This window comes from Arvicanthis niloticus, chromosome 7, assembly GCF_011762505.2.
Source record: "Arvicanthis niloticus isolate mArvNil1 chromosome 7, mArvNil1.pat.X, whole genome shotgun sequence".
In the NCBI taxonomy this organism is placed as follows: Eukaryota; Metazoa; Chordata; class Mammalia; order Rodentia; family Muridae; genus Arvicanthis; species Arvicanthis niloticus.
The window spans coordinates 67,504,379-67,519,768 of NC_047664.1; the positions used below are offsets into that span (position 1 = coordinate 67,504,379).

The window sequence follows — 15,390 nt, forward strand, 5'->3', positions numbered from 1 at the left end:
CTAAGCTTTGATAGCAGATACTGTCTGAATTGAGCGACACTCTCAGGGAGTGTTCTGAAAACATTCCGGAGGATTGGGGAAAGGAGAAGCACAGGCTTTGCTTTCCATGCAGTGCCCAACACCGAGCTCAGCCAGTGCATTTGGGAACTCACTGGATAATTATGCATCACAGCTGCCTCCACGGCTCCTCTGACTGGGAAGCATCTCCACAGGAAGCAGTGACAGGCTCTGTCATGTCCCACCTGAATCCACATGCTGGGCAGGTGTGAGGGCACTGAGCTGAAGTTCTGAGGATACTGATAAATAACTCAACATTGTAACCACCTTCCATGGCATTTCCAAAACATGGCCATTTTCCCCAACTGCCAAGACTGAATTTGTGCAATCCCTCTGTTGTTGCAAAAGCTTCCTGATTTTAGTTTTAAAGGAAAAGAAAGAGTCTTGAAACTGCTTTAAAGAAAGCTTTATTTACCACATACATCTTAAGAGTGTACTGTATGTAAATGCAGCGAGATCTAAAAAGCTTTTCAAATATGAAGCTAAAAACTAAACTATGAGCATGTCTAAAACCCAAACTCTAAAACTTTTAAAAACATTTATATTAGTTTGTTCTTAATCCTAAAAAAAAAAAAAAAAGTTCACATTTCAAGTTATAAACTTACCTCAGTAGTGTACGTGAAATGGTTGAGAAACAAGGACAAGTAAGGTAAGACCACAGACTGCAGGGCCACTGATGCTTAACTGGCTGCCACCAACGACTGTCGTTAAGGTAGTTGCCATGTTAACTTAGTGCATATTTTTCTCTTTATTATTATTAATATTGTTTTTGAAAATATTTTTCCAGGCACTTGTAAAATACAGTAAGAACATGGGTAAGAAAGTCAGTGTTCCATCTGGAAACCTCCGTGTCAGTCCGTGGCAGGAAGGAGGGCACTTTCTCTTCACTAAGTCAAGGGATGAGGACCTGATACCATTGATGACGTCACTCATCCCTATAGGCTGCAGCTTCCAGGGAGAATCCTCAGAACACTGCACAGATGCTTTATGCCACCCAACAAGGATGGAGGAATGCTTAAAGGCCTTAGCAGGCACTCGATAATTTTATAGAATAGTTAAATAAATATTTCTTATATATAAAAATCCATCCCATCAAGATAAGAGGGAAAAGACAAATGGGAATCTCTTAATTTAAAAACAGAAAGCATTTGCTAAGGGCATGATTCTACTATTAATCCACAAATAAGAGTTAAGCTGATTAGCAAAACTCTGATGGGAAAAAAAGATTTGATGGATTCTGTTATGCCATAAAATACAACCATGTATCTGTTACCTTATTGCACACCTCACATCATGGACTGAGCCTTTTAATAACAAGCAAATTGATGTAATTCATAAAAGAGATGATGATATTATCATTTTACTGTATTTTACATTCACTCTGCCAAAGAAAAGCCTTAAAACAGGCACAAAACCCTGCATCTGTGCATTTACTTCCAAAAAAAAAAAAAAAAAAAAAAAAAAAGCAAACACTATAAACATTGAAATAAAATGGCTGCATTTTTGCCTTACACTACAGGCCATGAACTTTGGCAACACAGAAGGTCTACGAGCAAGCTCAGAAGTTATTTACAAACTACCCTTAAACTCCTACAGGGTCTCCCTCCTGGATGTGTATGCCCTGTGTTCACCTACCAAATGTAGAATAACTGAGGGAAGCCCTGTTAAAGAGCACAGTGCTTCCAGCATCCCTGATGACAACAGGCATTCTGTAGGAAACACAGGAAGGCATGAGAAGCTTAACTTCCCATTGACAAGTCTTGAAGGTCTTGTCTATAATCACATACATTCTTGGTCTCTAAAAACTCAGACTTCAAAAAAAAAAAAAATCAAAGAATTAGAAAGGTAAGGTTTTCATGACGAACAATTAAATAGCTATGCAAAGATGCCTTAGGCAAACATGGTAAAAATCTTGTCCTTATGTGTATTCTGCTACTGAAAACACATATAGAAGATAATACCTCCCCAAACAAACCAAAATTAAATAAAAGACCCCAACGCAATCCCAGGAAATAATATAAAAGGTATCAGTTATCTTCTCTATTTGAAAAATTCATTTTTCTTAGATATGCCAAACTTCAAAGTTGCACTGGAGCTAGGGAAGGAGGCAGGAAAAAAAAAAGGGTGGGGGTGGGGCATAGTTAACAATAGAGTCACACAGAGAGTGAGCTCAATGTACTGAGGGCAAGTCAGAGCCTTCCAGTGTTGGGACTCTGGGTGCGAGAAGTCTTTTTCCATGTTGGCTTAAGAACAGACTTAAAAAAAAAACAAAAAAAAAAAAAAACAACCAAACAAAAAAAAACCAAACAAACAAAACCCCAAGCCCAAAACTCCCATAAACCCAGAAAACATGAGAATACATGGCAATATCGTTAACCCTTAATGCCAGTGGAAATACAGTAGAGACATTTTTTTTCTCATTTTAAAATTGCACTTTCCAGCATCACCTTAAAAATAAAATAACGTTTCATGTAGTATTTCAGAGCACTACAGTTTGTGTCTTTAAATATTGAATATAGTTTTCAAAATAGTTCCCTAGATGAGGGGGCCTGCTTTTTCTTTTTCTTCTTTTTTTCTTTCTTTCTTTCTCTTTTTTTTTTTTGATAGACATATATATAGTTGATATACTTTGAAAAGTTTCTACAAAATAGAAAACTCTGGAGTGCAGAAGTTAAGAAAATAACCTTCATACTGAAAATATATCCTTAAAAAACAAAAGCAAACCTCTGTACAAACGCAGTACAGCATACAAATTTTAAAAGATGGTATTAAGGCGTGAGGCGTCGCAAGTCTCTTAGAAATGTATGAACGCGGGCCTGCTAAGTTGAAAAGTCATTTAAAAAAAAAAAAACGCGAGTGAAAACTTCATGGATATAAAATATTTCAGTGTGCTATTTGATAACATTCTTCTTCACCTGCAGGTTTTGCATGCATGCCAACCCAGCACGTTCTTTCTTCATAAATAATAAAGTGTTCCTTCAGCAGGGTTTGATGGCTTGCCTTGGCTCTGGTCCCTGGTCTCAGTAAGTCTGGTAGACGTCGTGGATGGGCACCTGCAGAGCAGCGGGGAAGGCCTGAGGTATGTAGCCGGCGTAGCCCCCGTACACGGCGGCCGCGGCGTTCTTCTGTAGTGTGGCGATTGTGGCAGTGGCAGGAGCAGCAAAGGGGACGTAGCTGGCCCCGTAGATACCGGCGGTGGGGATTCTCTGAACATTTGGTGCCACGGTGTACACAGGAGTTATTGGACGGCCCTGAGAGACAAACAGACAAACAAATGTCCTTGCTGAGCCCACGTGCAGGTTCATCATCGATTCGAACATTGAGCACCCCAGTGGAGAAGGAGAGAAAACGTCTAGGTAGGGAAGCAGTGACAGTACAGGAGAAAGAGACTAGACAGAGCAAAATGTCATCCTCGAAGGGCTTGATGCGCTCAAATTCAGTGTTCAGACACGTGTCAAAGCATGAGGTTGCAGGTTGAGCCAGAGTTCTTAAACACTGAAATCTTCGATCGCTCATTCTATTCGATCAGTTAAAGCCACAAAAAGGGGGCTGGGAATCTGCTTAAGAACAATACTTTTTAAGCCATCCCGGGGAAAGTGTAGCATATCAGATTCCCGTAACAAATAGGCAAGACTGTGAGGGTCAATAGCTCTCTTAAGAACCATGGATTTAGGTTTGGATTTGGGGTAAAAATAAAACACCATGCAAGAAATAATAAAGTATTTGGTGCGCCTTATGTTCCACTGAATGGCCTGAAACTAAATGCTGGTATCTTTTCTGCACCTTACTCTAACTTCAGAATAAGCAATCTAGGCTATATTTAAAAGGTCTTCATCGGTTGTTTTTCCTTTCCATTGCTGTGAATTGGACCTAGAACACATCATACATACTAGGCAAATGTACATACACCCATGCTGTATAATAATAACAAGGTTATTATTATTTAACCTTTTATTTTGAGATAGGATCTAACTTACCTAGACTAACTTTGAACTTGCTCTGTTGACCAGACAAGCCTTGAACTTCCCATCCTCCTGCTTTGGCCTCCCAAGTAATTAGAATTACAGGTCAGTGCCACAGATGTGGCTGCTTCCTAAAGTTTTTTTTTTTCTTCCTTTGTTGTTTTGGGACAGACTCTCACGTAGCACACAGTGGGGCCTCCAATGAACTATATCTCAGTGATGATTCTCAAGTCCTGATCTTCCTGCCTCTACTGCCCAAATACTGGGATTCCCAGATTCTAATAAAGGATAACTTTATCTCTACCACAAAATCTAGAAATCAGAGTCATAAAACCATGTTCAAAAGAACTTCTATCTAACTTAAGAATAACTATGGCAATAATGACCATACACATAACCGAGAGACTCTGATCTTCCAAGCACTGTTCTTAGAGCCTTATTTGTATTTTATTAAGTCATCAACACCCTTAGTCAAGGACAGGCAGTGGTGGTGCACACTTTTAATCCATCCTCAGAAGGAAGAGGCAGGCAGATCTCTGTGAGGCCAGCCAGGGCTACAACGACTCCCTGTCTTAACTTGAAGCTAAAGTTACAGGCAATTGTGGGAACCAAACCTGGGTCCTCTGAAAGAGCAGTGCATACTTCTAACTGTTGAGCCACCCCTCCAACCCTGTAAACGTAAATCTTATTATACAATGTGGTACATTAAAAAAAATTATTTGTAAGAGGTATTGAGTTGTGGGGTGTGTCTGGTCTATATATCTAGATTACATCTCAAAAGCAAAAGATAACAAAAAGGCCCTGAATTGAAAAAAAAAATTTTTTTTTTTACTTAGTGACATGTTGATGTGTGAATAATTCCAACTTGTTTAGCCCTTTCTGAATAAAGCAGTTGAGAGTTAGTATAGAGAAGAAAAGGGAGGTGGCTAGCTATAACAATTCAGATGCCTGGCCGTTGGAAAATCACCTGAGATAGCTGCACACAACAGGAGTCTAGACCCCAGCCCAGCCCAATGACGTGCACTCTAGCTTAGACAGGGATTTCTGCTTTTCAAAATACACATCCTGGATAATTGTTGTTCAATGAGTTGAGAGACCTGGGTCATTCAAACGTATGATTCAGTCACTCATTCAGAGAGAAATAGTTTTTAAATTTTTTTTTTCCATCTGTTCAACAGATGCCTTCCCCGTGTGCTACACAATGAAGACACTTAGTCCTGGAGGGCAGCTTTCCAAGAAAGAACAAAGTGGCAGTCATAAGTCACAGAATAATGTATTAATGAGAGATCTAGGAGAAGATATTTGGGCAGGAGGAGGGGAGACAGAAAAGATGAAGGGAAGAGTCAGATCCTAAGAGCTAGCCAGGGTAAAAGTGCAAAAACACAAGATGAATTTGCAATCACAGTCTGAGTCTTAGCTGGAGGGGAGGAAGACTATTTGTATCTACTCCATTCAAAAACTTTCCATTTAGGCACATTTTGGCCTCTGTGCAAGCACGCATGCGTGCGTGCGTGCGTGCGTGCATGTGTGGGGGGGTGAGGGGGAGTCAGGGGTAGATCATGTATCACAGTCCACACATAGAGGGAGGTCAGAGTTGGCTCTCTCCTTCACCATGTGGGTCCTGGATATTGAACTCAGGTCATCATATTTGGAAGAGCATCTTTACCTGCAGCCATACTGGTTCCATATTTAAAAATAATAAACTAAAAAACAGTCTTCATAGAGCTAGCATTCCTTTCTTGCTATTTCTCAGTACATATTTTTTTTTTTTAAGAGCTAGGAGGCCATCACAGTGGGAGGAATACTTGCCTAACATGCATAACACCCTAAGTTTGGTCTCCTGCCCCGAAAACAAAACAAAACAAAACAAAACAAAACAAAACAAAACAACACGTATTTTAAAATATCATTGCACCAAATATATTCTCAGTGCTGAATGAGTCTATGATTGAGAGAGGCTCCATAGAGAAATGATAGCAGTCACAGCAAAAACTTTGAGGGGCTCCATATATAAATCCCAGCCAGGCCAAGAACTCTACCTGGAAAGGTGGCGGTGTGGATACCGCAGGAATGACGGCAGCAGCAGCAGCGGCGGCGGCGGCAGCAGCAGCAGTGGCGGGGTCAGGCTGCACCGCGATGGGGCTGATCATGTGTTCCATTGTGTGGATCTTGCCATCTTCAAGTATTTTCGGGGCTGGAGCTGCTTGGAACATGGAGTACTGGGCACCGATGGCAGGAATGGCCACTGTAAGAGAAGTAGAAGTAAGAGAGGTGCATCACTCGCGACCGCTGAGAAGGAGCCTTCACTTCCTGGTTATGTTTTAAAATTCAGGTTAGCAGCCCGGCACTTCTGCACATTCGCACAGCTCTGCCTGGCTTGGCGCCACATCGGAATGGAGTTTCTCCACAGCGCGCTGCGGCAGGAGCATTTCCAGTGAGCCGTCTGCACGGATGTTTCCGAACACGCATTTGAGTGTGAGCTCTGCTTACTCTCGCTTACATTACTCACCACCGATGCCCTTTGCATGTTGACAAGGTATTAAGAAGCAGGTTGAATAAGGTATCGTTCTGTCAGCTTAGAGATGGGAGTATATCATCCCCACCTTATATTTCCTGTTAGTATTACTGATCCAATTGTGTGTGTGTTGGGGTGGGGGTGGGGGGAGATTGAGTAGAAAATGGAAAAGCCTCCCATGTGCTAATATCCATTTATAGCAGTGAAGCAATGAGTGACCAGCTTTTCACTCGAACCTGCCAACTCAAATAATTTCTGTGAGGAGAGTCCAAAGGAACGGCTTCAAGCAGAGATTCAAACAGATAGAGTTACTCAACGATGTACAATATCAAGAGATCAAAAGGAAGAGATGCTAGACCCGATTTGTGGGAGCCTGTGCGTGTGCATGCTGTGTATGCTAAAAGGATAAGCAGGAACATGAAACGTGCACAGAGAGTCCCTTCCTTTATGTTTTCTCTCCAACTGTAAGCATGGTTCTTCTGTGAAGATGGAGGCCATCAAAGGCAAAGAGACAAAGCCATCATTAAGATAAACAATGGCTTGGCCATTCAATCAAAAACTAAAAAAAAAAAAAAAAAAAAAAAACCAAAAAAAAAAACACCAAAAAAAAAAAAAAACCAAACTAAAATCATAACCAAATACCATTCATTACCTTCCTTTCCAACTAAATCTTTCACTAGTCTTGTGCCCAGATACTTTAGCATTGTCCTGGTATCTCTCTCTCTCTCAGAAGGACAAAGTTGTAACTTGAAATACATGATCAGAAAAGGTTGAGGTCCAGTTTGGGCTACTAGCTGAAGCCACATGGGGCTGCACAGAGTCTCTGCACTGCTCTGGCTACCAGCCTACAGGATGCTCTTACCCACGACACAGGACTTCACATGGCTAAAGACTGTTTCGTGCCAATGGCATTTATAAAGCACTCTTAGTACCAGCAGCCACAGAATTGTAGAGATGGTAGGGCTATTTCCCCAGTTACCACTGAATTCCTTTGACACTTTAAACCTATGTTCCAAACATACCAATTGCTTGCCTATTCTCCAGGAAAAGAAGTATGCAATCAGGAAGAGAGTGGATGCCCTTCAAAAGCTCTCTCTACTACCCTCAGAGACACCAAGACGCCAGGGAGGGAATCATTCTTGTTATCCACAGAAGGAATTCGGCATGGGTTCAGAGGTTAGTGTATGGAGAATCTGCAGACAATGGGTTTGCCAAACTCACCAAACACAGTTACAGATTCTTATCCTTCCTCACAACGGGTGGCCATTCTGCCAACAATGCTGGCAGATAAGTTTGTGGAGCCGGGTGGCAAAATCAAAGTTCAAGGTCCTTGGCTCAAACGATTGAGTCCCTCTATTCTAAATCTATGGATTGGAGAATCCAGTTGTAAAAACCTTCCCCGTTGTTGCCTCATCTGTACTGTTAATCACAGGAAAACTGGCACTTGTTTGCTCTGGAAAAGAAGTTTCTACTTTCTCTCAGAACTGGCCATCCCTGTGCCCTTTGCTTTCTGCTGGTTGAAGCACAGCTGGGATGTAGCTCAGTGCTGGAGTGTTTGCCTACATTTGCAAGAAAAAGTTGCAAGAAAAAGACAAGTTCTAGACACAAGGGTCAGGGAGTCTCATACCCTTCCCTTCTGTTTCCCACTTTTGTCTCTGCCTACTAGGTCACAGACAGAGAAACAGCCCGGGGACTGGTGGACAGCACTTGTCTGAAAAACTCCCTGACAGTCATAGTCTAACATGAACAGGGACCGAACTAGACCATTCCCCTACATTCTAGATAGATAAGGTCATGGTGGGGGTGGGGTGTTCTTTTTTACAGAAGGACAGAAGAATCTGTGTAAGATGTAAGAGCCATGAAGACTGGGACTCCCTCAAAAGAGAGGGTTGAGGTTTAGGACCAAATGAGGCATTTACCCTGGTTTGTACTGACCTGTGCCAGGTTTAATGGCAACTGGATTGACAGTAGAAATTTCCAAATTCGGCACAAGCTCGTATCCTTTTTCTTGCTGTTTGCCTTTGCCCTCATGATATCGGCTATATATACCACGGCCAGCAGAATATCCTCCAAGGTAGGAACCCCTGGGCCCTGGGGTTCTGTTTCCAGCTGCGCCTCTCCCTCGGCCTCTTATGCCGCCTGCTTAAAATAACAACACGAAAAAGGGTGAGCCAGCAACAGGGATGGTACAGGGGCCTTTTAGTTTGCCCTCTGTCTAAGTGGCAGGTGGCCACACCTATGGCCTTCGGTGGGCTAAGATGATTCTGATGACCTATTTTGATCTATTTTAACATTCTAATCTGCCAGCTGAATTCAAGGTGAGTTCCAAGGATTGTAAGTGCAACTTCAATTTTAGAGTTTGAAAAAGTTAGATCTGGAAAGGGATGTGCCCATCTTCCTTCCTCATTTTGTGCTTAAAAAGAAAAAAAAAAAAGGCAGAGGATATTAACTCAGGCCCAGTGAATGGGACAGTGGATCCCTGAACCTATGTTATGTTTCCTAGTGTCACGCTTGGTCTTATATCCTTAGTGACTATAAGAAGCCACGACTTTGCTAACCAACACCTTAAGATTTAACTTCAGTTTGAGGCTGGCCTCAAACTAGGAATCCTCTAGCCTCCCTCTTTAGAAGGCTGGGATTGCAGGCATGGCTCAGAATCAAGATTGTAACATAATCTCCAAGGGATAATCAGGCCTGCTCTACATAGGTTAGGCCCTACCAAAAGACAAAGTGTCCCAATGATGTGACTGCTCAACCAGAGGGACGTTTCTCTCCATACTGCAATTGTGACTATCAGTCAGTGCTCACAACCTCAACCTAAATGGGTAGGGCCTAGTAAATTGCAGCCATGCTCAATCTAACACCCTTGTCTAGGGGGCTGGACACCCACGGGGCCCTCAAGAGAAGAGTCTCCACTAACTTTTCACGAAGTAGTCCCGGTTGGGCCCGATGAGAGCGTTGTAGGGGTAGCCATAGTAGGCCAACGTGTAGGGGTCACAGGAGTACACGTAGCTGGGCTGCTGCGCTACCGCCTCAGCTGAGCCACCACCACCCTTAGCTGCCTTCTGGTAGCGGGAGTACTGCTCCTTGTCCACAGGCTTGGCCAGCGTGACTTCTAAGCAGGAACCCTCCAGCTCCGTGCCATTGAGGTTATTCATGGCATGCACAGCATCCTCACGGCTAGTGAAATGCACGAAGGCGTAGTCACGGATCTTCTTGACCCTTTCCACGCAGCCTGGGTTGAACTGGCCAAAGCTCCTCTTGATGGTCTCCTCGGTGGTCTCGATCATGAGGTTGCGCACGTAGAGGATCTTCACTGTCTGCATCACGTCTTCGTCCACATCAATCTCTGGCTCGGCCCAGTCCACAGCTATCTGGTGGCCCCACAGTTGGATACGACCCGGCATGAGCTTGCGACGTGCCATTGCTGCGGCACGATGGCTCTCATACTCCACAAAGGCGAAGCCTCGGTTTTTCATCTTGTCGGCCGCACTAGCATACACAATCACATTGAGCACGCCCTCGGTGACCTTGGCGATCTCCTCCAGGATCTCCCCGCGCTTCTTCATCTTGGGGATACCACCGATGAAGAGGCGGCAGTTGTCCACACTGCAGCACACACCCAGCAGACGGCCCGGGCGGATCTCGTAGTTGTTGAGCTCACGAACAGCTCGCTTGGCCTCGTGCTTGTGGCAGTACATCACGAAGGCATAGCCACGGTTCTTGCCATCGAAATCCATCATGAGGCGTAGCTCATAGATGCGACCTACAGTCTCAAACACGGGTACCAGCTCATCTTCATACACATCACGTGGGATCTTGCCCACGAAGACCTCACAGCCACGCTGGGGATGTGGGCCTTCCCAGCCGGGCGGGGGTCCACCATACTTGCGCTGCCCATTCTCCTGTACCATGCTGTAGCCGGTGCGCTCCATCAGTGCCAACAGTGCAGCCTCATTGGGTGCACCCGCCACACCCTCTGGCACCTTGGTGGAGGACCCCACTGTTGGATCGCTGTTCATGGCTGTGGTGGAATCTTCTGCAGTCATAATGTCAAAGGCATCCACAGCTGGTGGAAACCTGCAAAAGAGAAAGGAAGAGTGTGAGTGGGGAGCCCGGCAAGGACTTCGTCCTGAGTCACTTGCTTTGTTTCTTTCTGCTCACTCTTTGGAGATGCATTCTCGTAAACAGCCAGGTCGTGGGGTGCTGAATGGAGATATTAGATTGAGGAGGCCGCTGTGGAAATGCAGGTGGCCTTAAAATAGTCAAGCTGTGAGAACGTGTTGTCATCTTTTGGGAAAAATCTTAATTCTTGTAGCAAACAATCACTTTTGTTCCATTCCTGCACTTTCGACTCTAGTCTCACTTCACTACAGCACACTGCAAATCTTATTGCTATGCATAGCCTGTTTATTTCGTTTCTTTAAAAAGGTAGACCTTTCCATTACACTGAAAGAAAGTGAAGGACATAATTTTCCGCCATTGATGGGGTGGAATCTAGGGCCTTGCATGCTAGGCAAGTGTTCTACTTCTAAGTTATATGGAAATGGGGTGTCTCAACTGCCGGGGAGTTGTCCTACTAACTAGTCAGTGCTCTCTTTGCTTAGTGTTTGTGGTTTAAGATGTGAGCTCCTAGCTGGCTGTTCCAGGCTCCTAGGCTGCTGCCTGCTGCCATCTGTTCTGGCCATTGTGGCTTCCAACCTCCTGGAACTGTAAGGCACTATTGGTTTTGTTTTCACTGGTTGCCTTGGTAATGTTATCTTATCCCAGGAACAGAAAAGTAACAAATATAGACTTCCCACTTGGAGTCCAGGCTGGATTTGAACTCATGTTCCTCCTGCCTCAGCCCCCTTCATGCCGAGATTACTTACACAGGTATGCACAGCCATGCCCAGCTTGAACAAGGAACTTTGACCTATGTCTAGAACACTGTTAACAGCTCAAGAAATGCAATAATATTTTCGATCCAAATTGTGGTGAAAACTCAGACCAATTAGTTGAATTTTAGGGTGATTTTAATTTAAAATCATGTTTTTCTCAATTTTTAGAGAATACCTATGGGGGACTGGTAGGATGGATCAGTGAGTAATGGCATTTGCCACCAAGCCCAACAACCTTACAACCTCTATGGTGGAGAAGACCAAATTCTGCCTGTTGTCCTCTGACTTCTACATATATGCCCGCTCCCCTACCTACACAAATAAATGTAATAAAACAATTAAACATGTATCATTGGATAGAGTTTCCTTCTATTGATTTATCTTGTTTTCTTTGTGCCTCAGTGCTTGCAAATTAACTTGACAACAGCTCCTTATAAAGGTTTTCTTAGTGTATGCTTGGAAATGATACCTTGGTTTCTCTAATTTCAGTGTCAGTGTTGAGTGTGAATATCTGTCTCCTTCCCAACGGAAGCTGAGCAGGTATGGTTTAGGAGACTGTTCAAAATCAGTGAACTGCAACGGAGGATGACAAATACATATATAACATATATGTATGAACATATGTATGATCAAGGGAAACTCTATGTGTTACTGCACAGTAAACATGATGTCCTGTATGGACACTGGTAGAGAGTCACAGGAATAGAACTTAGGCCTTAGTGTACTGCAGCCCCTCCCCCTCCCGCCCCATTTCAGAGAAGCAAAAAAAGAGAGACAACAAAACTGGGATTTTTATATAGGCCCTTAAAGAATGACATGCCTTTTAAAATGTGTTTATTCTATTCTTTGTTTATGTGAGTGTATATGTGCATTTGCATGTGGGTGCCTGTGGAGGCCAGACGAGGGCATCAGATCCCCTGGAGCTGGAATGACAGGCAGCTGTGAGGTGCCAAATGTGTGTGCTGGGAACTGAACTTGGATCCTCTACAAGAGCAGTCAGCCCTCACAGAGCCATTTCTCCAGCTTGCTGAAGGTTAAAACTTTCAAAATGTTGTACTTGCTCATAATATACAAGGTCTTGTATTTGATCCCCAGCATTGCAAACAATAGATAGATAGATAAAGCACCTTGCCTTCTCCATAGCCACACACGTTTATTTTACATACAATCGCTTGTTGTCATTGTTTTCTTTGAACAGGTTGGCCTATCCCAGGTTAGCCTCCAGCTCATGGCAATCTCCTTGCTCAGCCTCCTGTTGCTGGTATTTCGGGCATGCATTATCACTCTCTGATAGTCTCACACACAGATAAAATATATCCTCAGAGTCCCAGGCCCATCCCTTACCCAGCCCACACAGGCTCTCACCTTATTCTAAGTAGCAGTGTAGCATTTATGAAATCTGGAGGAAGAAATGTTGGTGAGAGGGTATGACTCAGTTCCTGACACTCACATGTGAATGACAGTTTGAGAAACAGAGGATGTTTTCATTCTTCACCTCCTACCCACCCACCTACCTATCCATCCTTTCGCCCACCCCTCCAATAGTTTTTGAGTAACCTGTATCTGTGTGCTCTGTGCTAGTTGCAGCTAGGCCTCCCAGCCAACTGAATGATGCTTAGGCATGAGGGAGTTGAAGTCGAAGGTACTTTACATGCACGCTTACTGACCAGGGACTGCTTCAAAAGGATCAGGCTTTAAGTCAAGGTTACAGTCCTCAAGGTCAATGCCAGCCACCTCAGACTCTAAAACTTAGTCTTAATTTGAGAGGGGGGGGGCTGGGTACATGAGAAGGATTAGAAGGAGAAAAGCAAAGAGGGGGGAATGATGTAATTATATTTTAATTAAAAATTATATTTTAAAAAAGAAAAAATGGCCTTGTGATGTGGGAGAAAAACAATATTAGCCCCAGGGAGCTAGGGAGATGGCTCAGTGGTTAAGGGTTCTTGCTGCACAGTCATGTGAGCTGGAGTTCAGATGCAACACCTACACAAGCTGGGAACCCTATAAACATTTATAACTCCAGTTCCAAGGAAGCTCGCCTCTTCATCTGGCATGTATATGTGTATATCCACTCACAGAGACACTCAGATAGATACACACACAAAGACACACACTCACACAGACACACACACACACACACACACATTCACACTCTCACATTCATACGCAAACAAATAAACAAATAGACATAAAATTAGCCTTGGAGGCCCAGTATGACATCATAAGCTGGTCACCCTAGCCTTTAGGGAAGCAGATGTCAAAGGTCATGCCCAGCCGTGTATCCAGCTCCAGGCTAGCCTTTATCTTGAGAAAGCAAAAGGCCTAAGGAATGTAGTTCAGTGGTGGAATGCTTGCCTAGCTAGTGCAAGGCCCTGAGATTAGCCAGGTGGTGCTAGGACACACCTTTAATCCCAGCACTAGGGAGGCTGAGGCAGTCAGAGTTCAAGGCCAGCCTGTTCCAGAGCTAGTTCCAGGATGGCCAGGGAGGGCTACAAGGAGAAACCCCATCTCAAAAAATGGATTAAAAATTAGCTTTAGACTGGGTGGAGAAGCACACAACTGCAATCTCAGGTCTCAGGAGGGCAAGGAAGAGACTCACATCTTCTAGACTGGCCTAGAATATTCTCTGTAGAAAGGCCAGAGCAGGAACACACAACATCAGGCTATGCAGGGAAGTGTCTGAGACAAATACCCAATACTGAATTTTAAGATCCCTGCTTAAGGTGTGAAGGAAATGGATCCTTGGCTGTGAGTTAAACAAGCATCTGACACATAGCAAAGACTTTCTCCAGTTCATTTACATGGCAGGAAACAATCTTTCAAAGGACCAATCAGGGCACCTCAGATTTCAGAGTACGCTAAATAAATGGAGTCGGAGAGAGTAAGGGTGATCTTGAATCCTCCTGTGGTGAACGTGGGGGAAACCTGTAGACTCTGAGGCTTCACAGACTCAGCTATAAAGACTGTTATGTAACGGGCAGTGCTGTGCTCTGTGTATCTGGATGTATACTAACTCGCTGCAGCCCTCTGGTCTATGGGGAAGGGGTGTGATTAGGGTCCCTACCTTACAGAAAAAGAAACAGGCACAGAGCAATTAGGTAGAAGCTCAGGGAATGAGCATCAGAAACAGTGTCAGACTGACTCAGTTCACACCACAGCTTGCTGCAAATGATCCTCTTCACAAGGTGGGGATTAGAGGAAATGACACGTGAGGGGCTCCTGGGGCAAAACCTCAAAATGAGGGATCAAGGAATGTCACTATAAGAAAATTAAACTTGAACTTGAGGCAAGAATCCTGGGTTCCCAGGGCCAGGGCCAGCTTTAAACCAGTCAACACAGAAGCCTAGCCAGCGAGTTCCGGTGGAAACTCGTGTATCAGCCTCCAGGTGCCATGTCACAGGTAAGCTGGCTGACTGTGTCATTCTTCTTTGGTGCTGTGGCTCAGGCATCCAAATATAAATCTGATTCTCATCTAAGCCTTGGCTAAAGCACTTTGCAGAGGCTGTTCCAGAAAGAACCTGAAGAGACTTGCCACACTAGATGCAAATGGTCCAAGCATCCTGGTGGATGCCAGGTTCCTGAGGAGGCAGAATTCTCCCAACACAAGCTCTCTTTGCATATGCTGAGTACTCTCCACTCCTCACTGAGAGCTGCCAACATCAAGTGAGCACGGGGTAGGGGGGTATTTGAAGGAATTCAGTTGTTCGGCTTGGCATATGCTACTGTGTGAAAATATACTTTCAAAAAAAGCTATTGCTATTCTGGGTTCTGATAGAATTTTTGTTCTAGGTTACATTTGTACTTACAAGGTAAGCACACAGCACAGATGCTCAGATTTGAATTCTGGTTTTGGTATGGTTCAGAGCATCCTTCATCCAGATTTTAGTTTTTAACTGGTCCAGCAAAGGTTACCAATATACTTAGAACTATTTCTAGTGCTCAAAAACCAGTCTTTACCAAAGGCAGGTATGAGTTT

General features: G+C 44.0%; 1 protein-coding gene across 6 annotated transcripts in view; it reads right to left on the reverse strand.

Moving 5' to 3' along the window:
- Positions 1-447: 447 nt before the first annotated feature.
- Positions 448-15,390, reverse strand: part of Rbm47 (RNA binding motif protein 47) — a 129,639-nt gene continuing 114,696 nt past the window's right edge. For 5 of the 6 annotated variants that reach the window (XM_034508185.2, XM_034508186.2, XM_034508184.2 and 2 more), the window contains 4 exons: positions 9,455-10,614; positions 8,470-8,676; positions 6,059-6,264; positions 448-3,308 (listed from right to left, as the gene is read on the reverse strand). In XM_034508185.2, the coding sequence (XP_034364076.1) occupies positions 3,078-3,308; positions 6,059-6,264; positions 8,470-8,676; positions 9,455-10,583 (1,773 nt within the window). In that variant the 5' untranslated portion in view covers positions 10,584-10,614 and the 3' untranslated portion in view covers positions 448-3,077. The remainder of the gene's footprint in view (positions 3,309-6,058; positions 6,265-8,469; positions 8,677-9,454; positions 10,615-15,390) is intronic. The other variant, XM_076938573.1, reaches the window with a different exon arrangement.